The sequence below is a fragment of the Takifugu rubripes genome, chromosome 2 (assembly GCF_901000725.2).
Source record: "Takifugu rubripes chromosome 2, fTakRub1.2, whole genome shotgun sequence".
Classification (NCBI taxonomy): Eukaryota; Metazoa; Chordata; class Actinopteri; order Tetraodontiformes; family Tetraodontidae; genus Takifugu; species Takifugu rubripes.
In genome coordinates this window covers 7,098,402-7,123,928 of record NC_042286.1, presented here as the reverse complement: position 1 = coordinate 7,123,928, position 25,527 = coordinate 7,098,402, and the positions used below count along the sequence as shown (strand labels likewise).

Here is a 25,527-nt window from a genome sequence, read left to right as displayed (position 1 = left end):
AGAGACACAGAGGGAGAGAGACACAGAGAGAGAGGGAGAGAGACACAGAGGGAGAGGGAGAGAGACACAGAGGGAGAGAGACACAGAGAGAGAGGGAGAGAGACACAGAGAGAGAGGGAGAGAGACACAGAGGGAGAGAGACACAGAGGGAGAGAGACACAGAGAGAGAGGGAGAGAGACACAGAGAGAGAGGGAGAGAGACACAGAGGGAGAGGGAGAGAGACACAGAGAGAGAGGGAGAGAGACACAGAGGGAGAGGGAGAGAGACACAGAGGGAGAGAGACACAGAGAGAGAGGGAGAGAGACACAGAGAGAGAGAGAGAGAGATGTCCGGCTCACACTCCTAAATGGGAGGCATACAGTTCTGTAATTTCACAGCTGTAATGTGGCATCAAATTAGCCTTTCAGATCAATGTTAATCTAACCTCGGCCCAGAAAAAAAGATCTGAGCGATCCAGTCTGGAAGCCGGCTGCCAAATCCCGCAGCCTCCTCAGCACGGGTGCCATGACGACGCTTTAATAAGCCGTAAGCTCCTCTTCTGATTTGAGACAACCTGAAATATAACACTAATTCCCTCGATGAAAGCGCTGTGATTTCTATAAATGTGACAGATGTAACACAAGCCGAGGCGTGAGCGGAGGGATGGAGCCGCGGATTTGCTCCCTTTCATATTTGCTGAAGCGGCCTCGGCCAGTGTCTTCGGAGGTGACCTCCTCCCGTTCCTTCCGTCTGATATCCCTTCCCACCTTTTCTCGGCTCGTTTGATCCCTCACCTCCGAGGAGGGTATTAGACTTCACAGAGCGGGCGGCTGATACCTCAGGGATCAATACGGCCCGGCTGGTCAATTCATTAGAGCTGGAGTGTGATTAATTAAGCTGCCCCGGCCGTCGGGAACCACAGACGACACTGACAGTGAGGCAGGACGGAGGCGAAGAGCTCGACGCGGGAGGTGTGCACTCGGGTCCTTCACCTCCGTCCTCGGAGCTAAAAGAGCCTTTTTCCACCACAGGATTTACTCCAGAACATGAAGAAAGTTCCGAGTACAGGGGTCGAACCTGATCCCTGGAACTGAAGGTCGCGGCTGAGGTCGAGGACCTCTCGTTGGAACTGTCTTTATTTCAATTCTTAAAGAAGGAAACAGAAGGAGGTGGTTCAGGACTTGAAAAAGCTTATTGCAGCAGAGTTCTAACCTGTCCAAGGACCTGGTCAGTACCAGCACATCGTCAGCCTGATTTCAATACATTTTGGGGACCTTTGAGATGCTGCAGAATCACAGATTTCCATGAATCTGCTGATTGTCCGCAGTCCGAAACAGGAAGCTGCTAAGATGCCCTCGAGAGGGAAAAACGAGAAGAGAAGTACAACAAAAGCCAACGCCTGAATCTTCCCACAGATGCGCTTCTTTGAAAGGTGAATACAAAAGGTGAAGCAGTCGGCGCCGCGGTGGCGGCGCATTAGCATAAAAGCAGAAGGGAATCGAATTACAGCTCAGCTGAAGCCTTCTGAGGTAAATTGGTCAAAATTACAACTAAAGTGGGCGGCTGGTGCCGGGGCTGATGCTGACATAATTACAGCGCTGCCTTTCACAGAGAGGAGGCCCTGATGAATTTGCTGTGATTGCCACTATTTAGCGAGCGGCGTCCTGATTGCGCGCACGCGGGATGGGTGGCAGGTAGCTGTTAATCCTTCCAGGGCTTTTTTTAGTGTTTGTTTGCTCCGGCTCTGACTTCCCATCTGTCCCAGGTCTCCTGTCGTGTATTTAGAGCCTCTCCCGCAGCGCTGCGTCTGTTCGGGGACGCGGAGCGACGGCAGAGAGGCAGCGTTCCCGCCAACGGAGGCTCGGCTAGCGAGGCGCGAATGTGGCTGCAAAGGCGGGCCTGTCAGAGAGAGCAGCAGGTCTGACCCAGGAAACCGTGGCTGCAGGTCTGGAAACGGTTCCTGTGAGGTGAGGACGGCCACGTGCGCACCTCTACAGCAACGTCCGTGCATCACAGCCTGACGTTCCAGGCAGTTGATCCTGGACATGTATAATGATATCAAGCAGAGCTGAGATGGAAGGAAAGAGAGAGGAAGTGGGGGAGAAAGCCCCTAATCCACCAGTGGGACTCGGATGCCTGTGGAATCCAGTATTCCATTCAGTCAGGCCCCTGCGGCCCCATTTTAGATAATCAGCATTTCACAAATAGGACTATTTTTTGCTTCTGTGGAAATGGCTCCTGAGATGATGGCCTGACAATGAGAGCGGATGGAGCTGGGAGAATGCTTTAAATAATAAAGGGCACGCTGCCTCATGAATAGAGTATTATAGGGCTGGGGATGGGGGGGGCCGCCCACAGCCTTTCACCATCACTTCTCATGCCAACACTTTGCCCAGAGTCCAGCTCCTCCCTCTGGGAGGATGGGGTGGGGGGTGGGGGGGGCTTCAAATAAAAGATTTTGAAGGTCAGTGATTTTGTAATCCCCCCCCCCGACTGTAAGCTGTCAACATTAAACATGCTTTGATTGAAAATTGAGATGATTGAGTCAGTTCGTCCTCAAATGATCCAAAGTGTCTATCGAGAGAAATCAGCTAAGTGTTGCCGGGCAACAGAGAACTTTGCAGCCAACATGAGGGCAAAGAGCGGCCGGGTGCTCGATCACGTGGACCTGACTTCAGATAGCCGCTAAGTTAGCCGCTAACTTTCCAAGCTAGCATCCAGAGCATCACCTCACGGTCAGTCTTTCTCCCCTGGTTATTAGGGGACACATTCCCGCCCCCGTCTTCCCTGGACAGTCTGGAGTCACGGGGGCGTTTGGTGGGACAACATGGAGAAAATCTGACATCGTTTCGTGGTTCAGTCAGTGTGTAAAAAGACCAGAACCAGAGGATGTGGCCCCCCTCCTCTGCACATAGTTTCAATTTCTCTATCTCCAATTTGTCAAAATGTCTTTTGGATCACGAGACTGAGACTATTTACACATCTGCTCTGCATGTGTGTGTGTGTGTGTGCTGAGCAGAACATGACAGCCTCCTGACAGCCTCTGTGCACAGCCAGCCCCCGCCCCTCTCACACAGACTGTAGACTCTCAAAGTTCTTCAGAAGTGTGTGTGTGTGTGTGTGTGTGTGTTGGGGGTGGGGGGCTGAGGAGGAACAGCACATGAATAAATAGATATCAAACATTCGGCTGCGTCGGGTTTTGGCATTTTGAGTTGAGATACGGGGGTTGGGGGGGTTGGGATGGGGGGGTATGGCAACAGGATTTGACAAGGAGGCCGCGACGGGCAGCAGCCGCTGTCAGAGCTCCAGGTGGTGATGCGTGAACTGGGGGGGGGCACCCCTCTGCTGGCCGCTGGAGAGGGCCCGAGGCTTTGGGAGGGGCCCCTTAATACTGTCCACCTGTCAGAGCTCGAGCAAGTTCACACACACACACACACACGCGCGCGCGCGCACACACACACACACACACACACACACACACACACACACAAATATAAATTCAGCATTAATGTTTGCCAGCGGGTTTCTGTACACGCTCGTCTGGAAATGAACCTTTGGCAGCTGAATCGGAGACAAATAATGTGGATCTTGACTATTAAACACTGAATTTTAGGATAAACTAACCATTCTATCATATTTCAGTCGTTCTTGTAGCATCAGATCTTTGTGTCGTGCTAAAATCTGTCGAAAATCTCTGCTTTCTGTTCATATTCCAGAAATATTCCAGCCATTTGAGGATTCCGTTTCCTCCCCAGAAGCAACTTCTGCCTTTATTTATCTGCTTAGCCTCATTTTATCCATTTTCAATCAAATAGGTAAATCAACAACGGTGAGACTCATCTCTCGCTCCAGCGCCCCCTGCAGCGTGGGTGGTCAACCGTCCAGGAAGTGTGACATCATAATGCTAACTCTAAAGCCAGGTCGGCTTACTTCCCCTCTGTTACTCCATCAAAGTTTTCAGCTAATCAGCCGTCTCTCTGGTTTCATCCTCTCTGCTGGTGCTGCTAATCAGCCGTTTATCAGGATTTCTGTGCACCATGAATGATTCACGGCCAATCAGCCGACCAGACAACACGATCAGCCTCTTAATCACTCGTTCATATGTCCGACAACATCCCTCAGTCTTTACTGCTGCGGCAGAGTCGGAGTGGAGGCTCAGAACGCTCTCCACGCGATGGATTTAATGTTTCACTCTGCGAGTTGTTATTTTGGTTACTATAATCACAAAGCAAAGGCTTTTCATGACCTAAAATAAATTGAAAATAATCCCCCTTGATTGGATTAGGTGAGTCTTTCTTGCTTTTGATGTGTCTGTAAAGGTAAAAGCAGCTTAAAAAACAAATTAAAAGTTACATTTTTCTTCCATGAAGTGAAACACGTTGGCAGTTCAATATTTAACGCTCTCGGTGTTGTTTTCTGACAAGTACGGAAGCCCTGAAGGGACATCCCATGTTGTAATTTTAGCATCTTGCTCTTATGATAGTTGCTATTGTGCCAAACACCAGAAAACATCATTATCATAAAGACGTGAAATCAGCAGGTAGATTCTGCAGCAAGAACACGCGCGCACGTACGTGCACACTTCTCAAAAGACACTGGATGGAGGTAGCGGACGAGATGAGGACAGACGTTTTAGGACACACAGCATTAGGTTTTTGCTGAGGGAGATTTTTAATGTTGTAATTACGCTTGTTTTCCATGCAGAAAGCAGGACGGGCAGATATTTATGGAAGCGAGAAGGATCTTCAATATCGGTGCCTCACACTTTATTGACTGACAGTTTTATCGATGTGCGCCAGCACACTGACTCCAGATTAGGCTGCAGCAACAAGAAAAAGATCATCGTGTGTAAATTAGTGTTCAATGTAGAAAGAAAGGGAATCGTTTGGGGAAAAATCCCACAACCGTTTTGGATTTTGTGAACAGATGCATCAGAAGGGGAAACTGGGAGGATCACAGTATCCACGGCCTGGATTATCAACTCTGATGCTGAGGTAACCATGGCAACCACTGTGCAAACACAAGAATAGTCCAAACCGACGCTAAACCAGCCGGCTTCAACCTGACAGGAGCGCATCAGCGTCAACAAGTTAGCATCAGCAAGAATAAACAATGAAATATTATGATTAATGTTATTGGCAAACCAACGAAAAGATGACGTCAGGTCAGAATGTTACTGTTCTCATGAAATATCTCAGCCCAAACATCAAATTCCACCAAGAAAACACGCGTGAACATGTGCGTTACAAACGGCCGCCTAGCAGTTAGTGTGATCCTGGCTAAAAGCGTCTCGCTAAATTAAGCTAATCTGCTTTTATCTTAGATTAAAGCCATTTAAAGCAGCCAATATGGCTCCGTCTCACTGTCCTCCGTATATTTTGTTTGTGTAATTCCCGGCGCATTGGAGGTTTAAATTGACTCCGTTTCAGTTGGCTTGTCGCCGACATGATTAAGTTTGGTTTTGCCGGCCGAGGTATGAAAACAGGTCGGCGAGGCAGCAGCGAGCCCGTGTTGTGCCCGGGGTTATGCTGTTGAGGTGATTTAAATAACACTGTCTGTCTCTCCTTTCATTAATACGCTCCCCCTCTCTGGCGGAGCCTCGGGGCATACAGCCCGAGCAGCGACTTGAATGAAATTCTGTTTTTCAAAATGAGCCGCGCGCTCCAAAGCGATGGTAATCTCAGATGTAGAAATTGGAAAAGTCAGCGCAGCAAATGCATCAGCAGCTTTCCCGCAGACAAACATGCAATATTGATTCTCTTTCAGAACAGGTCATATTTTATGTATTTATTTTAAAGACTTGGCGATTGGGCGCCCGGCGCTCGTCGGGAGCTGGTGGATGAACGTGAAGGAGGAGCGAGGCGGCGACGCTGGTTAACATCGTTTACCTGCTGTCACATCAGCAGCATCTTCCTCCAAGAAATTAGCTCAACGACAGCCAGACACGATAAACTCGGTGTTTTCCTAAAGTAAACAAGCGGGAAAAAGCTGCCTGCGACGGCGCCGACGTCCAGGAGACAGAAAAACCGCACGGGGAAGCGACGCGGACGCTTCTGAGATGGTGAAGTTCTCTCTTTTGCTTCATCAGACGACCCCGGGAAACGTTCCGGAGCCTCTGCAGGTTCATTTGCGCCGCCTCTTATGGCCTCGTTTGTTATGCGCCGCTCCTGCGGGGCTCTGCAGCGCCGATACCGCCGCATTAAATATTAAGGATTGTTTTGTTTTACACCTGCTCAACAAACTTAGCCACGATGGAGAGGCCGGTTCCTTGAGGAATGATGGCGCCGACTGAAATCAGCCTCGCGCGGTCGCTCCTCGGTTACACACACTCCGTCCGTGACACCCGGGAGCGACCTTTGACCTCAGACACCCAAACGCGATGGGTTCATTCTGAAGTAAGAATTTTTAAAGTTGTTTTTTTTTCCTGCCCCAAACGGCATTTCTCTTTAAAAATAAATATTTGTTTATTGAAAATTCAGCAAATAGTTCATGTCGTGCGGAGAGGACGGAGCAGAATCCGGAGCACCGAAAGGTGATTTAGGGATTGTTGGTGGGGAGGGTGAGGCTCATAAATGTCCTTGCACACACAAGCACAGATCTATTAGCCTGAATTTCTTATTTCCCAGAAGGCCACGCTGATAAAACACCCCCCAAACTCTCAGTTTTCTGTCTGAAACTCAAGAATTACAGTCAGATTTGGATAAACGATGAATCAGGAGGGTGTGTGTGTGTGTGTGTGTCCACGTGTGCAGAGGTGTGAGTGTCGGGGGGTCCGGTTGCTGTAAATTAGACGGCGCTTTGATTTTTATTAAGAGTTTATTAAGAATCTCCTGCGTTAAGCTGCTCCGATCAGAGTAATCCCCATCCAAACAACAGATAATGAAGGTTCTAAGAGTATTTGGTGAGCTGGAGGAAAGCAGGACGGGGGGGGGGGGGGGGTGCACCCGTGATTGGATTTAGATTAGGAAAGGCCTCTTTTAATGGGTTTGGAGTAATACTGGGATGCCGACGACTGGGGGCTGTTTGGGGGTTATGACTGGCTTTAGTGGGTTAAACTGGTTAAAGAGAGAGAGCAGATCGGGCGATAAGAACTGGGTGGAATCACCCGGCTGTTGCCAGGGGACGCGACTGCCCGATGATGCTGTGGTTGTTGGCGCGTTGTCATGCTACAGTCGCGTGTTTTCACTTGTACGCCTGGTTGTGTTATGAGAACATACAGTTACAGAGGGAATCCCGGCAGCACCCAGCCGGCTTCTGTATCCAAACAGAGCAGGCGGCGGCTGGCGTCACCCGGAACGGCAGAAAAAAGAAAAGAAAATGGTGCTTTCGCCAGCAAATACAGAAGAACTGGTTAAAGTGTGGGACGGGCTGGAGGGCAGACTGTTGCTGAGGATTATTGTGAACAGCAAGAACAAGGTTGACTCATCCTTTTCAAATCCCCGAGCGGCGCCCTCGTCTCCGTAATGTAAAGTCAGCCAAGCTCGGTCCCTAAAGACCAGTTTACAAGCAGCGCTCTTCGTCAGGGTGAAGAGGAGCGGCTCAAATGAATCAGAGCCCAAATATCTGAGTCACAGCGAGGAACGGGGGGGGCTCTCCTTTCAATTAGATAGAGTGATGTGGGGGGAGGGGGGGAGAGGAGGGAGGGAGGGAGGGAGGGAGGAGGAGGATAGGGGAGGGAGGGAGGGGGAGAGGAAGGGGGAGGAGAAGGGGGAGAGGGAGGAGGAGAGGAGGGAGGGAGGAGGAGAGAGGGAGGAGGAGGATAGGGGAGGGAGGGAGGAGGTAGATTAGCAAAATGTGAGACTGATAAAACATTTATACAAGTTTTCTGGGATCTGCCTCCCACATAAACCAACCAATATTAATAAGGAAGTGTGTGTGTGTGTGTGTGTGTGTGTGTGTGTGCGTGTTCAAATCCCACTCTGATTTCCTATGTGTGCATGTTCCCCCCCTTCTTCCCCATCTGGGTCTCCTCCACCTGCACCCCCCCCCCATACACACACACAGCAATGGCGGCTAACAACAGTTAGCCAGTTTAGCTCAGTGCAGCATCTGTTTGGGATTAATATTGAAAGGAGACAAAATCTTCTGACACAGCAGTTTTGAACTTCTTCCCCTCGGGAAGCCACGTGCACACGCCTGGCGGAGGAGCGCCCGTAGCATCGGAGGCGAGGTAGTCACATCCCCACAATTCTGAAGCTGACTTCATTAAAGACACTTGGAACTGTTTACCCTCCCTCATTGTGTGTCTTCATGCTTGGCCCTCGTGCCCTTTAGCCGAAGCTCACGTGGCACAGAGGTGTTGCACATCTGCCCAGACGGTAAACAAAAACAAAACCTCGCAGCAGCGCCTCCTCGTACCGACACAGCGAGAGCGAAACTCCCAAATCCCTCGTTTGGCTAATTAGCGAACTCTTTATTTCCTCCTCCTGTGACAATTACAGCCGTAATGGCGGAAACCGCAGGTGTGGCGTCGCAATAATTGATGACTGACGCGCTGTCGGCTCACGCGCCAGTTTCACCTGCGTGGCGCCATTGCGCAACGCCGACAGGCTGTATTTTACCCACCATTTAAAAATAAAAATAAATCAAATCTGCCGCTGTTGCGCACATATAAATGTCTGGGAGGGAGACTCAGACACACTGGCAACATAAAAAGACAAACTCTTTTTCCCGGTATGATTGTGTGTAATTGTAAAAGCTCGAGCGACGTCGAGGACGCGGGGGGAGGAAGAGGAACGAGGAAGAAGCGATGATGGAGCCTGACTCTTCCTCTCGCGGGGTGGCTGTAAACAGCGCTTTTGTCGGGCTGCCACTCACCGTTAAACGGCGCCACTCGAGGAAAATCAGCCCTCTTTAGTCCCACCGTGACTCAGCACAAAGGGCACGCGAGTCACGCGCTCGCTGAACAGCTCTGACGCTGTTGTGCGCGTGCAAATTCAGACGGAACCTGCTGAATATTAATGAAATCTTGACTTCTGACACTGGAGAACGTGTGTGTGTGTGTGCGTGCGTGTGTGTCGTCAGGTCAGCGTGTTGAGATTAAGTGCATGAGTAGATCTGACGGGAGAGATTAATGTGAGAAATGGAAAAAAAGCAACAAATAAATGTTTGGATCTCATGCGTTTCCATAATGCTTCACTTTAGCGATGTGAATAACACTGTGTGTGTGTGTGTGTGTGTGTGTGTGTGTGTGTGTGTGTGTGTGTGTGTGTGTGTTGAAGGAGCTTCATTACTCACTTTCCTCTCAGTGGGAGACCACCCAGTCTACAGCAGCTCATCGGGACCTGAACGACACACTGGGAGCCCATCCCAAAGGCAAACACACCCAGGCCACCAGCATCCACACTCATAAAAGTTAAAAAAAAGTAATAAAATTTCCTAGTTATAAAGCCTTCTGTCTCACATCTTTATTATTTTCTGAAACCGAAGAGAAAAAAAACCCATCTATGTTTGAAGTGGCTGACCTGATCTGTATATGTGCATCTCAGAGGAAGCGGATCAGATTATGTGGTGTTGAAGAGTGTGTGTGTGTGTGTGTGTGTGTGTGTGTGTGTGTGTGATTAAGTGTTAGGCCGCGGTGCAGCGGGGCACAGGTGTATTAAATTGGGTCAGCATTTTCATTTCCCAGGCTGCAGACACATACACATGCATACACACACCACGAGAACTGTCGTGAAAAAGCCCCCCCCTCGCCCACACACACACACACACACACACATTCCGTAACTGTACTGACTCCTATCGCACACGTGCATGCACAGATGCACAAATCCTTGCCAGATAAACAGGATTAAGAGATTTTTAGCCAAAGTCAGAGACAAGAAAATTGAGTGAAGTTATATTTTACAGATCCCTTTGTGAAGTGTGTGTGTGTGCGCGCATGTGTGTGTGTGTTTTGCATGATCATAATGGTCTCATCGTGCAGAGTTTGCACCCACGGGGGATGAGGGTCACAGGGAGGTCGTCTCTCTTTAAACAAAGCCTGGCCAGCTCCGTGTCCTCCACCGTCCTGATGTCCTGATGTCCATTGTGAGTGTTGCGTGGAGACCTTGAGAGCTGCTCTCTTCCAGTGGCGAGGACGCGCCGCCAAGTGGAGTTCAGCACGCAAATGAAAACCTGCGTGCCAGTAAATCTGAAGGACGCTGGTTTAGTCATCGTTCCTTAGATCCATTTGTCAGAAAGGTAAAGCGCTACATGAAGGACACGAGATGGGAGGAAAAGAAAGACAAGTTTCGGGTGGAGGCCAGATTCAGCTTCTGATCTCCAGAGCGGCTAAAGTTCCTCCCTCGGCTCGTCTCGGCACATTTAATCAACCTGAATTAACCTTGAAGGAATTAAACTTGAACGTTTGACCCTTAACCTATTCAAAACCTTCTTCTCATTTACGTCCTGCAAAAGCTGAATTTTCCTGACGAACCCCGAACGCACCTCAGCTGTATCGTGTTCGAGGCGGCCAAGCGTGCAGGTGTGCAATGCTCCCTCCACCCTTCCTCACGATTCATGGAAATCTGACCATAAATTGATGTGACCCCCACCCTGACCTCCAGGGAAGCGGTCAGTTCTCCCCAGACACCCGTGAGACGCCTCAGGTGACTCACCAGTCTTCATCGCTGCCTGACAGGTGAGGAAGACTCATCGCTCGGTCCAGGCTGCTGCGATGTGACAGTTCTTTTAGGGCGTCACCGAGCCCGGGAACATCCTCGCAGCTACCTGAGAGAACGTCTGAAAGGATGACATCATCTGCCAGACGAGAAACTACCAGGAAAACGACTCCCAGAACGACCGACGCTCCCCGGAGGATAGAAGCGCCTGTGCTGGCGGAGAGTGATGAACTTCAGAAGCAGCCGCGCGATGATTCCTGGCGAATAAACGTCCCCTTTCTAACGCGTCTGTCTGGTTCTTTCACTCACAATCAGCAGCAGCAGCGGAAAATCCAGCTGCTGCCAGTGGACACAGGTGCCCAGAGAGCTGCTTTCATTCTGAGAACCTCAATATCACACACACACACACACACACACACACAGCAAGACATCGAGAAACAGCTGCAGTCTGATGAATGCCCTATATTCATTCCACAGGAAGCTGGTTCATCCGTCACTACTGATGCAACCCTTCCACTCTAACACCCCCCCAACACACACACACACACACACACACACACACACACACACACAAAGAGTCTCTCTCTCTCTGATTAGTCTCCCAGCTGGTCTTTGCGACAAATGCTCCTTTGATGCATCTTTCCGGGGGCCAGCGCCACCATCAGCACCCTCCTTCTCCTCCTCTTCCTCACTTTCTCCCCAGTTGGCATTAAAGTCACTTCCAGCGGCCCCCGCATGAGCCGTTCTCCCCATCGTCCCATTGAGCCGCGGAAGCATCAGAAGCTGTGTCCTCCAGCAGGAGGATGAGGGGGGGAGAGACTTGAGCCTGTTGTGCAGATTCTTTTATTTTTGTTTTCCCTGCAGAGCCGCTGGTCTGCAGCATAATAACACATTCTCTTTTAAGTCTGTTCTGTCAGTGTTAAATAAAAGGAGCAGGGGGGGCCATTGTTCACGGTCACAGTTCACCAGGGAGCCTCTCAGGATTTGCTGCCGCTGCGGCGGCTTCGAGAGCGTCACTAACTCATCACTTTCACACGCAGGGGCGCGATGGTCCTCCCCAGCAGCAGGCCGACAAGATGGATGTGATAAGAAATGTGATTATCGTACCGACAGCGAACGCCCCGTAATCTCACAACAAATCCCTTTTAAAATATAAATTACATCCGTCTTATTTTATTTATTCTAACGAGCGCCGCAGCCGCACTGGCAACAACTGGCAGGATGTGACTAAAACATGCGAGACGCAAGTTCAACACATGTGGAGGTGGCTGCGGCTGTAAATCCGGTTTGATTGCTTCACCAGATGTTATTTTGGAAGATGGAAGCGCTAAATGCTTCATGAAGTAAAGGTTCATCTGAGGTCACCTGAGCCTGGAAGTCATGTTCAGGCTGTGTGTGTGTGTGTGTGTGTGTGTGTGTGCGAGACGGACCAGAGGAGTCACCGTTTTGCCATCCAAGAGGGATTAATCAAGGGATTTCACTATTTGGCTTTGATCTTTCACTGAAGTGGCACACCTACCTTTGATCTTCCCCCCAAAAAATCCCAGCAAGGGCCACAGTGATGGCGGCGATAAAGAGCAGTCCAGGTAGAGCACTGAGAGGAAGCTTGGAAATATGGCTCTTTATTGCACACATAACAGTTCTTTTCCTTTATTTGTTTTTTTTTTTTTGGGGGGGGGGGGGTGATAAACAAGCACTGGCATTACATGGTTTTGTTTTACACCCTATTCAGATCTCTTGATTCTACCCGGCGACCAAACAAGGTGACACAAACACAGAACAAAGGCTACTTCACATAAAACCTCACGACTCCACAATCAAAGGAAGGAAAATAAAACAGGTTGTAGTGCACCGCTAAATGGTTGAAAACCTAACATACGAGTATAATTTTAGAAAATATTAACGTATAATACTTTTATCACAGTCCAAAAAAAAAAAAATATATATATATATAAACCAAACAAAACAAAAATTCCAGTGGGGCTAAAAACATAAAAGGATCCTCATTGGGTGTTTTGGGAGCGTTTGCCCTTTAACCACTTGAGTGCTGGATCACCAATAGTGATTGGTTAACCTGCCGTTTAACTCATTGGAGGAATGTTTTGTTAAACAGAAGGAAAAGAACAGACTGACAGGAAGGACGTTAGTAGATCAGTACACTGAATGCCCCGGGACAGATTCTGAAAGGCACTGAGAGCGATCCGCCACACTGTGGTCCGATCAAAACGGGAAATGAGGCCACCAAGTTTTGGTCAAACGTTCCCCAAAAGGCAGGCGTTTAGTATATTTGTGCTTCACAAAAAGAGTAAAGGGAGACGGAAGATTAGCCGATGTTCGGGGAGGGGAAAGGCACTCCTGTTTAGAGTTTTTATTTAGGACGGATTTTAGCTCAACTCGACGATTATGGTGCAAAATAGTTCCTACGTTAATAAATAATTTGATACGACTACCACAAATCCAGTCTGTCCCACATTTGCTGGTGAGGATGCAGGCGGAACCCCCCCCCCCCAAACCCCAAACCCCCTGTTTTTCCAGATGAAAGTCACGAAGTGTTGATCCCAGAGAGAAATGTTAAGTTTGATGCTGTAATTCCTCGTTTCTTTGCATTGCTGAAATGCTTTGTTGTGCGATTTCATTGACATTTATTTATTTAAAAAAAAAAAAAAAAGGAGGTTAAACTAATCTGGATTAATGAAACTTTTCCGCTTGTGTGTCAGTGTCGATGTTGAATTAGTGGAGGAAGAAAGAAAAACGAAACAAAAAGATGATCAAAGCTTCAAAGCCACATGGGCGTTTTACACTGCGAGGAACAGCGTGGCTGTTCTGATCCCAAAGTACTTGATACTGGCACCTTAACTGGTGTGTGTGCGCGTCCCGAACGGAGCCGCGCTCGTTATCAACCAGCCGAACGGGGAGAAGCTTCCACCAACCGCACGGCGACAGCTGGTGCTAACTGTAGCGGCGCCGTCCAGGCAGGGAAGCCAGGGGAGCGGGGACGGCGTGCGCGTCAGCCTCCCAGTTTCCGCGGCAACAATGAGATGTCCTGCTCGGCTTATTCACAGTTCAAAACAACAGATTCCAGGTGAGATGAGCAACATTTCGGCACAGATTAACCCAGACGGCGACGGAGGGGTCTTTAATGGCCATGTGCAGTTAGACGCGGCAGTTAGACCAGCGACCCCGTGTTAGCGTGCAGCTAGCACCAGCACCCCCAGCTCTTCCTGTGTGGGTGGGGTCAGTGGCACACACAAGGGCGACCAAGAAGAGAGGGAGGGGAGAGAGTGAGAGAGGGAGGGAGCAGGGCTGTGAAGGGAGCGAGGGAGTGTGAAAGAGTGTGACAGCAGGGGAGGTCGTGTGCCGAGCGGCCGCGCCGGTGCGAGGCGAGCGTGGTTTTGTGGCGGTCGGCCGGCGCCACACCGGTGTTTTTAATCGTGTTAGTCTCGTGAACCAGACCAGGGTAATACATTCATGAAACTGGTTAAAAACACAAGACAAAAATATCAGCAAGTTAGTAAAATTCTTACTAAGAATGTTTTATTAAAATAAATGCCAAGAGGTTAATAAGAAAAATAACAGCATACACCATGAAAACTAAATGCAAGCATGTAAAAATACTTATGACAAGGAAACTAATAAAGTCTAATGAGTTAAACAAGCCGGGCATTGGCAAGAAAAACAAAATATAACAGGGAGAAAGGTGACACCCCCCACCATCGACCGCTTTCAAGATGTCAAACAAAAGAGGGTGGGGGCTGTTGTGGGGCGGGGGTGCAGTAGATTTCATTTAAAAATCAAAAAAACACTCAGAAAAATGATTAATATACATATAAAATGAGATTAGAAAAATACATTATAAACCTGTAACAATGGCTGCTGTTAATTACATTATCATACATGTAGTAGGCAGGCCAGAGAACACGGTAGGGTTGACCTTTGACCTGATGGATTGATCCAGCCTTTCACAATGACACAGCAGGTTGTAACATTGCAGAGGGGATTTTTTTTTTTCTCTTAATACTGTTGAACGCTCAATAGCAGTTGATTCTAAACTTTAATATTGCATTTCAATTGAAAGTAATAACACTGAAAAAGAAAAAAGGGATATAATCAATGACCTCTCGGTGTAACTGCGCAATGAAAGAGCTCTGAAACGTCCTGCCGGGGTGGCGGGGGGGGGGACCCGGCTCCTCGCCCACCTCCGTTCGTCGGAGCCGGATCGACAGAACCGTCGCTTGTTTCAAGAGCCGGAAACCGCTGGGCTGCGCCGCCGTCTCATTTGTTCGTTAAAAAGCTCGTGATTGTTTCGGTAGTTTGACATCCAGAGGCGCGAGCCGGGTTTGCAGCTGTTGAAACAAGCGTGATGCCGGGGGGGATGGGGGTGCGGGGGGGTGCGGAGGGGCGACCCCTCCGGCGCTGCCCCGCTCTCCTTATCTGCCTTTATGTTGGCGCTCTGTGGGCCGCTCTTCTCAGCTCATGATTAAATGGCGGTTTGGCGGACTGTTGCATCGCTATTGGCAGTTCAATTTGTTCTTGGAAATTAGTCACAGTCACCAAAAGACGAGAAAAAAAGGACAATATCACATGATCGAATGGAAACCCCCCCCCTACACACACACACACACACACCTGTGTGTAGAGCAGAGTAAAGGGCCATCGAGGGAGAAGCTAAATTAAAAAATAAAAGAATCTCAGGAAGACAAAACCATGGCACATATTAGCTGGTCGGCAACGACTGCTATTCTTTTTGCATAGAGTAACTCGGGAACGCCGCGCTGCGGCGGGGGGAGGGGGGGCTACCCTGCTCGACTGGCGTGAGCGCGTAATGCTAGCCGTCCGTCCCTCTCTGCGCCACCACGGTGGGTGCTGGGTGTCGCTGGACACAACTGGGACGCTCGGAAACACAGAAACCACAGCTGATAAGGCACTTTTCGTTTCTGATCCTTCGCTCTGTCAGGCATCCGTCTCTCGTGGTCGTTGGCGTTCCTCTCCAATCACGTCCAAAAAGGTAACAGCACTTTGTCCCCTCGCCCGCTCGCTTTTACTCGTTTTTATTTTGCGTTTTTTTTTTCTGATTTTGTAACTGCAAGTCGTAGTATCAAAAGGTAAAATTGCCAAAAATAGATTTCTCAGTTTTTTTTCTCTTCTCCAGCACCCTGTAAAATTAGCTATGTTTTGTTCTCTTCTGTATTTGTATATGCATTACAGATATCTACAGTATTCTATATTTATATATATTTATATAAGACGTATGTATAAAGCAATCGGAACAGGCAGGCATGGCTTTCACATCCTATTTTTTTCTTTAGAGTTGAACAAAGGGTTGTGGGATCAGAGCCCGTCTGGTGGGCCTGACACATTGTGGATGCGCTTCTGGATGGTTCCAACAGTTCACCGGTGAAATCAAACACGCCCACGGTCAGGGGAGCGGGCCTCTGCCGGCCGACGCTCCTCAGATTAAAACACTCAACGTAGAGATGCGGCAAAATGATAAGAAAGCACAAAAGAACCTCGACTTAGTGTTAAAGCCGCGTGGGGGGTGCTGGGGGGGGGGGGGGGGTGCTGGGGGAAGGGGCAGATCCACACGGCTGCTAAAGCTAAAATGGCGAAAAAAGAGCCCTGGATGAGCCTGATGCATAACTCAGTGAAACCCTTTGGTTAAATATGCACACTTACTAGAATACTGTTTTTTTTTTTGTTTTTGTTGGGTTTTTGATCACAGCTCAGCCTACTGATAGAGGTTCTTCTAAAAACATCAGGCACTGTATGATGATGTAGTGTGGATGGGGGGGGGGGGGGGGGGGGGTGGGTAGCCAACGGGAGCGGCCACCTGGAGCCACTCTGATGTCCCCAAAGCCTCAACACACCCTACTTTCATCCTAGAATTAATTAAAAACGCACGTGCGCGCGCACACCTGTCGGCAACCTTCTCGTCAAGCTTGCCCTCCGTCCCGTCCCGTCCCTCCGTCCTGTCCTACTTCCTGCATCGCACATTAGATTGCATCGGTCCAAGTGCGGCCGCTCGGATCACGCGAAGGTAATTAGTCAAATGTGAACAGAAACCAAAAATATCAAGCGGAGGAGAGAAGAAAAAAAAAAAAAGACTCCAAACTAAAATCAAAATAATCACAACATGAAAACAAAAACAGGACAGGAGAAACCAACACATGAATCGTATAAAGCTCCTCTGCAATCGCTTCAGCCATGCGTCCAAATATTAAAACCAAAAGAAAGTAAAAACAGGCAGAGAAGCTGTTGGGAGGGGCACACCCAGAATGTGTCGGCTCACAATTACAACCACCACATGTGGAAAATGACAGAAATTAAACACGTTAATGTCAGCACGTCTCCTCTTTCCTTCTGTTTCTTTTTCTCCCCATGTAGGCGGGTGGTGGTGGTGGTGTGTGGAGGGGGGGGGCTGCTGGGGGAGCCTCTCACTTTTGACGGGGTGATTTCTCTGAAACCAGGCGGTTTGCGTCAAATAGAGACTGAACTGTGGTTTGTTTAGAGGGAGGGTGTCAAATTGGAGGGGGGGGGGGTTATTGCTATAGTTCAGTGCAGGCTTGTGAGCAATTACGGCTCCACCCAGCATGTGACTCATGAAGAAAAAGAAAGAGAAAGAATGGGAATCGAACTCAATGAACAGATGGGAAAAATGGATATTACACAACTTTGTCGTTGGGTTTTGTTGCGTTTCTGAAGATTCTGCGTTGGTTTCCTACTCTTTTTTTGTGTTAGGGTGACAGTTTGGGCAGGCGCCCCTCTCTCTCTGTCTCACTTGCGTCCGAGAGGCTAGCAAAAGGCAATTACCAGTTAACTGATCAGCAGGCAGGCTTGGGGCGGCTCGTCATTGGGTGAAGAGTTCAGAGGTCAGAAGGTCATGTGTTAGTTGCCGGTGGCGGCTAGGTGGTTAGAAACAAAAACAAAACAAACAGAAAAAAAAGATAGAAAGGATATTAGTGTCAGCAGGAAGAGACTGGAATGACATCATTTTAACAATAAAATGAATGCAATCTTATGTCGCCCCCTCCCCTCCCGCTCCTACACCCCTCACCCGCCTAATCTTGTTAGGATAATGACCTCACGTCACGACTGCTAACCCTTTGGACGCAAACGGCCTCGCAGGGAAAAAAAGGGAGGGGGGGGGGGGGAGTGTCGGACAAAGACACAGACAAGAAAACAAAACTCCAAAATCTAGTGTTTTAGTGTCTGTCAGGTCACAAACAGTGTGATTAGTGGTCAGAAGGCTGAGGAACTAATGTTACGTGATGGCAGCTGCGCTAGCGGCAAATGTGCAATGAATTGATCAATCGCTGTTTTCCGATTCTCTCTCTTTATTTAGCAGTATATTTTTATATGATATAAATATACACATGAACCATAAATACATTTGATATAAAATGCTCAAATAGAAAATGACAGTACCTCATGTACAACTGAAATATCAAAAATGTGTTTTAGCTTTTTTGCGATCGGTTCTGCGGGACACTGGGGGGGGGTGCGAGCTACCTCGGCTTATGTCTGTGCGTGTCGGCCGTCCGTAGAAAAATAAAAATACAAAATAAATTCAAATCTCAAGGTGAAATGGCGCCGGGTGGCGGCACGGCCACTTTCCTCCTGCCTTCCACGCCGCTCGCTTACAGTAAAATACGCCTCTTTTCTTTTTTTTTTGCTCATGAGCGGAGCAGATAAATGATGTATGGGAACAAGCCTGCTCCATTTTAGGGCTCTAATCTCACATCAGTGGAATGTCGTGAGGCTCTTTCAACGCTACCTGCCCTCGCGTCTGCCTGAGGTTTGACTTATGCGGAAGAGTAAATGTAAACAAAATGTGCGGACCACAGGCGACCATTTAGCTGGTGTGTGGATGTGTGGGGGTGGGGGGGTTGGGTGTAGTGGCGAAGGAGGACGGGGAAACAATGACGACAACGAAAATACAGTTCGGAACAATATAGAAAATGTCAACTAAGGCATCGAGGCATATAGGCATAACATTGAAATTCATCAGTCAATAGCAAAGTGTAGCTGAGAGACTAAACTGACCTCTGTCAGCGGTCACAATCCTTTGGTAAGGATGGACCCGCGTGTCATGCCGTCTCACTTTAGTAGCCATTGCACCTAGATTGTAACAGGTCCACAAGGTTAGAAACCATTCACTTTGAGCAGGGGAAAACAGTCATTTTCTTTTTACAGTGATAACATTCACATTTTTAACTGGTAGCGTGGAGGCTAATGCTGGGCTAATACAACAATACACAGAATAGTAACAGAATACACATGGGAGTACATGTCCACACGCCACAGGTATCTCTTTAAATGTAGAAAAACGCAGTAGAAAAAAATACATCTTTTTGGAGTAGAACTTAGCATTTAAAAATGCATAACTTAAGGAATATATTTCCACAGTGCTCAGGTTTATGCAAGGCTCTTTGAACGGAGGGGCGTGGGAGAGTAAAGGATGGAGGCTCCTGGGCCGGCTGTGGAAAAAAAGGAGCGCTTCCTCCCTCTGGGAGCCAGAGGGGGCTTTAGAGAAATTTGTCTCCTTATTCTGAAGGGTTGGGGGAATCTAATATGGCTCAGATGGTAATTGAATAGTGCCAGACACCACCTGCTTCTCCCAGTCTCTTCCCCTCATTCACCACTTCTACCCGGGTCGTTTTCCCTCCTATATCTGTCACGTCTGATCCCTTCCCGCCTCAGCGCCCGACACCATCCGTCCGCAGGGCACAAGCTAACTCTCCGTGTGTCACTTTGTGTTCAAGTATTTTTTTTAAAATGTGCATGAATTTGGACACCGGCGCGTTAAGTATGATAATAAAAGCGGGAATTTTGGCTCCCGACTACAGGGCCACCTACGCTGTTCAGAGGAGGCAGATGGCCTGGCGCTCCTCTACTCACAGACAAACCAATGGTGGTTAGTTGCTAGCACGGCTAAGTGTGTGTGTCTGTGTGTGTGTGTCCCATGGGGCCCTGTGCTGCTGAAGGCACCGATCGATATGGTGAGTAAATAAAATGCAGTTAGCTGGTGTAACGCTACGAGTTACAGAGAGAAACTAAGTCAGCTGCCCCTGCCTGTTGCTGCCCCGCCTGCTGTACACGCCGCTCCCTGAAGGCTCCCAAAACACACAGCTCAGCTAACAGGGACGCCAGGTACGGCGCTACGCAACTCCCAATAAAAGCCTGGATTCTGAATAGTGTTGTTTTGTTTCCATTAAACGCGTGTCCGCTATAAGCTTCCGTTTATATCTCAGTTCTTTGGTAACAGATATGTTAAACGCTGACGTGTGGAAAAAAAGGGGACGTGGGGGATAAGCGCTCAGGTTCAAGGGGGTAGAAGCTAAAACGGAGACAAGAGAAAATAATGAACACCCCCCACTGGGAGTCGGGGGGGGGACTATCTCCAGGCATCAAGGCAGAGAGCAGCACAGAGGAATGATTTCAATAGCTGCAGAAATCCGAGGGGATCTGCTGCCAGACTGCATCTGCCTTCAGGCCGGTGCACGAGAGGGTTAGGCTGCGCGTCCCTGTCGGCAGGCCTCCCTTTACAGAGGCTAGGCGGCGACGCCGACCTTACAGAACAGAGGCCACCTAAACCTGAGAGCACGGCGCCAGAGTGAAGCATAAAAAAATCCCAAACAGTGAACGGTGTCAAAACTAGGAGGAGCCTGGCCCTGGCGGGGTCCCTTCTGCCCACGTTTCTACGCAGTGTCCATACGAGCCGCATTATTGGTCGTCCCGTTACCTCTCATTCTCCACTCTGTGAGTTTGTGGTCCTCAGGTGGACACGACATATTTACCTTTAAAAAAGTCCTGACTGTGGATCAAGGATGCTGCGTCCAGCATCGCAGCTCCAGGGTAAAACAAGCTGCCCTCCTGTCCAGGATGGCTAAAGCTGGCCGCTGTACCTGCTGCACCCACGCTCCCCCAGGCTCGCTTACCTAGAACCCCACTGTGCTCGAGGGGGTATTCCAGCAGGGAGGTAGGTGCCAGGGCGTACGGGTACTCGTACGGGGTGGTGTAGATCAGCCCGCCGTCTGGTGTCGGGGGCACCAAGGTCGGGGTGCCATTGGGCAGCATGGCAGCCATCTGAGTTGGCCTGATGAGGTTCATGATGGGCGCCCCGGCTGGTGTTGGGGGTCGGAGCCCCGGGGGAGGCAGAACCTGACCCGTGGGGGCCGCTATAAGACGGGGCCCCTGAGCGGCTGCTGCTGCCGCTGCAAGAGAGAATGCAAGGTTGGCTGCCATAAGCGAGAGAGCAAAGGACAGGAGTAGAAAGAGAGCGGGGGGTGGTGGCCATCAACACAGATGAAGAGTGGAGGGGGAAAGAGAGGAGGAAGAGAAGAAGAAAACAAAGTGGCAGGAGGAGAGGGGGAGAGGGAGGGGCAAAAGGGAGAATTAGTCCATGCAATGATCATGGTGATGAACCACAAAAGCCACAATATTGCATAAAATAAAATAAATCAAAATAGCCAAACTAAAGGAGAAATAAACAATAACCCATCACACAAAGAGCACGAAATGCTGCCGTTTCCCCGATGCATTCAAAGCATACAAATCACCATGGCGGCGACACATTCAGCTACCCGATATGGTACAGGTGACGACAAAACAGCGCCCGCACCGACTGAAATGGACCCGTGGGTGAGACCCGAGTTGAGGGCGGATTTAAGGGCTGGGCTCTGCACCCAGTGGTCGGTCCATTTGAGTCAAGTACGTACAAATAAACAGACAATAATGGCTTCTGGTGTTAGCATGTGCTGCGAGCGGTGCCACACAAGCGTCCCCACAGGCAGGTCGATTAAATCAAGCTGGAAGTACAGTTAGGTGGTGGCCCGGTTCATCACGGCTCACATATGAAGAAAAACTGGGATCAATCACGCTGAGCTTAAGTGTTCACTTGTCTGGAGCAAATATGAATCGCCGTATGAAGCTGACGCTTAATTATGCACTGATGGATGGAATCTGGTGCTGCAGGAGCAAACAGAGTAAAACGGGTGGCCAACATGCAGATTGGAGCGTGTGGAACCAGGTTGGAAGTTCAGAGCGCCGACAGCAAGAGCGATCGCGTTTGGAACTGGGGAGGAGGGGGGGCGTTTAGGGGGAGAGATGAAGATGAGGAGGAGGATGGAGGACAGGATGGAAGTTGTCCTACAAAACTCTCTGGAGAGCCTGGAATAGAAAGTCTGCCGGTGGTCACGGTTATGATGGGATGTAGAGAGATGTGATGATGGAGCAGACCTGGGTTGAGCTGAGAACTGGATCCTATTGTTGCTCTGGATTTTAAAGAACAGGAAGGACCTCCTGGAGGTCTCGGTCTGGACCGTTATTCTGAACTCAACCCAGGTGTGTTTCAGACTGCACATTAATCTAATCAAAGTTAATCTGTTAACAAGATATTATATTGGATATATTGTGCGGCTTACTGTGTAGCTAAAGATTAGTGATGTCATGGTGCGGATGAGAGCGCGCGCGCGCACGTGTGTGTGTGTGTGTGTGTGTGTGTTCCAGCAGCTCACTTACGTGCTTTGATGTTGTTGTCTCTGTACGTCCCGTTGAGGATCGCCAGCTCCATCAGCTGCATCTTTTTCAAATTGTCTTCTCCCTCCGCCTGCAGACGCAGAAACAAACCCCCCCAAATGTGACTCTATTCTTCGCGACTCCACTGAATGATCGGCCAATTTCGGGCCGACGGGTCTGAACAATGGGGCGGCTGTTTCCGTTGACAGCGTGCCTGGGTGGCGCTACAATCACTGCGTGTCATCTGTTTTTCACGAGCCCCAGCTGGACTTGGCTTTAGGGGACCGGAGATGGAGATAAGCTCTCGCCACCGTCGTGGCAGAATGCCTTATTGTTACTAAAGTGCTGACACAGACATTAAGTATGGGGATGCATATTCATAATCTCTATCAGAATGATAATTACTGTAATTTTTCTCGCTCCCTTGTGCGCAATCAAATATGCAATAGCCGCCCTCGCTAATGTCAGTCCTGTCAATTAATGTTTGGATAAATAAATACACAAGCAGCAGCCACTGTCATTATTGCCAAATTAGGGGACCCAAATTATTCAAGGAAAGCAATTAAGTGATCTTCCTCAAACTCGTGGCGCCTCCTCCCCGCACCTCCACCCCAAAACTCTGTTGTCTCTGGTGCTACTAGCATGCAGCGACCATGCTAACGCAGCCTTTACGGGTCAGGCCTCCTGCTTTAAGCTCCCTGGGGTGCAGGCTGCAAGGACAGGTATGCAAAGCACCGCTGGCCTCAAAACCTCCTCAGGTGACCTATTGATTTTGCACCGTTTCCTGTTCTGTAGAAGACAGAAGCTCCTGTATCTGCACGCAGCAGCGCTAAAAACACGCAGCAGAGCGAGGCGGCTTATTAGAGATGGATGGAGGCAGGTGGGCTCAAAATGAAGCCACGTTCCCGTCATTATCTCAGCCGCTGCGCAGCCTGTCTGCTAAAGTGAACAACAGAGTGTGGCTCTATTTAAGGGGCAATAAGGAGGAAGACGCAGTGGGGAGGGAAGAAAAAGGGGGGGGGGAAGACCGAGGTCCAGAGTTAAACCCTCCCACGAGATTCCTCCTTAGCAGAGAGAGAAACTGAGGTCAGGACAGAGGAAAAGTGACGGAGGCTGGTCTCTCGTGACTGCGTATGAGTCCGTGCGCCGTGTATGTGCGACACACGCAATATTTAGTGGAGCACAGAGCTGCCAATTAACCAAGCGAGGAAATTCACTCTGCTGCTTTCCCCTCCGCTACCTCCAGCGTGCTCCGTCTTGCTCTGCCTATAATGGGGAAGTCTTGAAGCACAGAAATCATGCCAACTATTTTCCAGGCTGCAACAAAGCCAGAAAAAAGGACAGTAAAGCAGCCTTGAAAATGCCACATATTTTATGATGTCACCGATTGCTCATTATTTATTTCCTCCACAAAGATTTTTGCTCATGCCCGGTCGGAATATCCTTTCTGACAAATCCATCCAAAATGTACAGAGACAGGAGCATAAAAATGTCCTTTTTAAGCGGTTGATGCTTCCTGCTCCAGCCTTGAGGCAAACCACATCCCATTTGATGTGCAGGGTCGGCTAAGATAACCACGCTGAGCTAACTGATCGGGGCATCTTGGTGTCATAAACACGTCTACAGACATGAATAAACCCTGGATCAGGGCAGCTTTAGCGGTGCTACTTAAACGTTTGCTTTTTGTTGTTACCGTCACTTTTATTTATATCAGATGGAGTCGGCCTCCTCTAAGAAAAGAGAGAAAGCCATAAACGAGCTGTACACAATTTGCTAATGACTCACACAAATCAAAAACAACAGCGTGTGTGTGTGTGTGTTCACCGTGCCTTAAAAAAGTCCCTGGTTCTTCTTTGGCAGAGTGCCAAATGAACTTGCGAGACAAAATAGAGCCGTGAAAGGAGCATAAACAAGGAGAGCAGCCAAAACGGGATTCAGCAGATGTAAATCGTGGCAGCACAGTTTACCACATTAGTCACAACAATAAATTAAACATCCATCTTTCCGTGCATCTGAACAGGCAGCTGCGTAACCGCAGACACTTGTTGAAAGCTACCATAAGCCTGCTATTCATTTACAAGTTTTTAGTGACAAGTGACTCCCAAATGAATCATGTGACGGAGGATCACCAGTTGAAACAATTTACCGCTCGTCCTATAAATAAAATGAGACGGAACGTGAGTGAGAAGGCTCCGCATGAGGAGGAAGTAAACAGATTCTCCCACTCCGTGAGCCTGGATACGAGTGCTGCTGGTGTGTCGTGTGTGCTTGGCGGTGATGGATCTGTATGTCTGGAGAGGTTAAACGGGTGCGAGGCAGGACGATTCTGCAATCCATCCAACTTTGCATAGGTGGCACGGAGCCTGTTGAGGGAAGAGAGACATAATAGAGGGCATCGACAGGGGAACAGCACAGATGCTGCGGCTGAGCTGAGGTGTGTGGGACGGGTGTATCCCCAGCTGAGTGCTGCAGATACAGATCCATCTTCCCCATTATAGGGGGGGGGGGGTTCCCCCTGTTTTCAAGCTAATTATCTCTGCAAAATATGAATCCTTTCATGACGCATCTTCTCTAATTTCTCTGTAACCGTGATCTGGTTTAACCTCACCGAACGGCCCGATGGTAGCAGCAAAATGGTGGCAGGCAGGAGCCGTGAGATCAAGGAAAACTAAATTACACTGCTGGAATAGAGTGGAATAAATCATGCGGCGCAGAGCGTACGGAGCCGGCTTCCCACTACAGAAGCACAGCTTAGATGAATGTTTGATGAAGAGCACCGGGGAGAGCAGTTTAATGTTGCCTTGCTCAAGGTGTTGCCACAATTAACAGACTCCTCTGTCAGCATGCAACACTGGTAATGGAACATTCGCCGAGGCGCTGGAGTGTGTGTCGTGCACTGCAGGTGTGTGAGGGAGCAGAGGGAGAGTTGGATTTCAGAATGAGAGGAACGAGGACTGGACGCTTCCCCTTATCCTCTGTGCAGCCGCCGGCACCCACAACCCCCCCTGTCCATCAGCAGAGAATAAAGACGCAGCGTCTCCAAGAATCTGATCCAATCAATGAGGCTTATTTGTGAAATCAGCAGAGCGATAAATGCTACCAGGGAGGAGCAGGATGGGGGGGGTGAGTCTCACGATGAGGTCACTAGATGCATGCTAACGCGCCGTCATGCTCCCCCCTCATCAAGGCTGTGTGTTTGCAAGATGCTGAACACAAACTGCAGCTAATTTGGACTGATACAGACAAGAATGATGCGTGCCTGTGTGTAGGGGGGAATGGCTCTCTGACACATGCACTCCAGGCTCTTTTCCTCTGCCTCACCCACAGATAACCACAACGGCACCTGGACTGGGATGGATGGAGCTGCTCACATCTCTGGCTGCGGCTGAAGGTGGGGGCTTTCCCTCATATCTGGCATATCTGGCCATTGTT

General features: G+C 49.3%; 1 protein-coding gene across 5 annotated transcripts in view; it reads right to left on the bottom strand.

Annotated features, from left to right (window-relative positions):
* Positions 1-12,187: 12,187 nt before the first annotated feature.
* Positions 12,188-25,527, bottom strand: part of qkia (QKI, KH domain containing, RNA binding a) — a 46,920-nt gene continuing 33,580 nt past the window's right edge. The window contains exons 5-8 of one of the 5 annotated variants that reach the window (XM_003962729.3): positions 22,099-22,186; positions 20,517-20,816; positions 18,622-18,696; positions 12,188-17,480 (exon numbers count right to left, since the gene is read on the bottom strand). In XM_003962729.3, coding sequence (XP_003962778.1) covers positions 17,464-17,480; positions 18,622-18,696; positions 20,517-20,816; positions 22,099-22,186 — 480 coding nt within the window. In that variant the 3' untranslated portion in view covers positions 12,188-17,463. Of the gene's footprint in view, positions 17,481-17,894; positions 18,697-20,375; positions 20,817-22,098; positions 22,187-25,527 lie in introns of those variants that run through there. The other 4 variants (XM_011618356.2, XM_029832950.1, XM_029832949.1 and 1 more) reach the window with 4 other exon arrangements.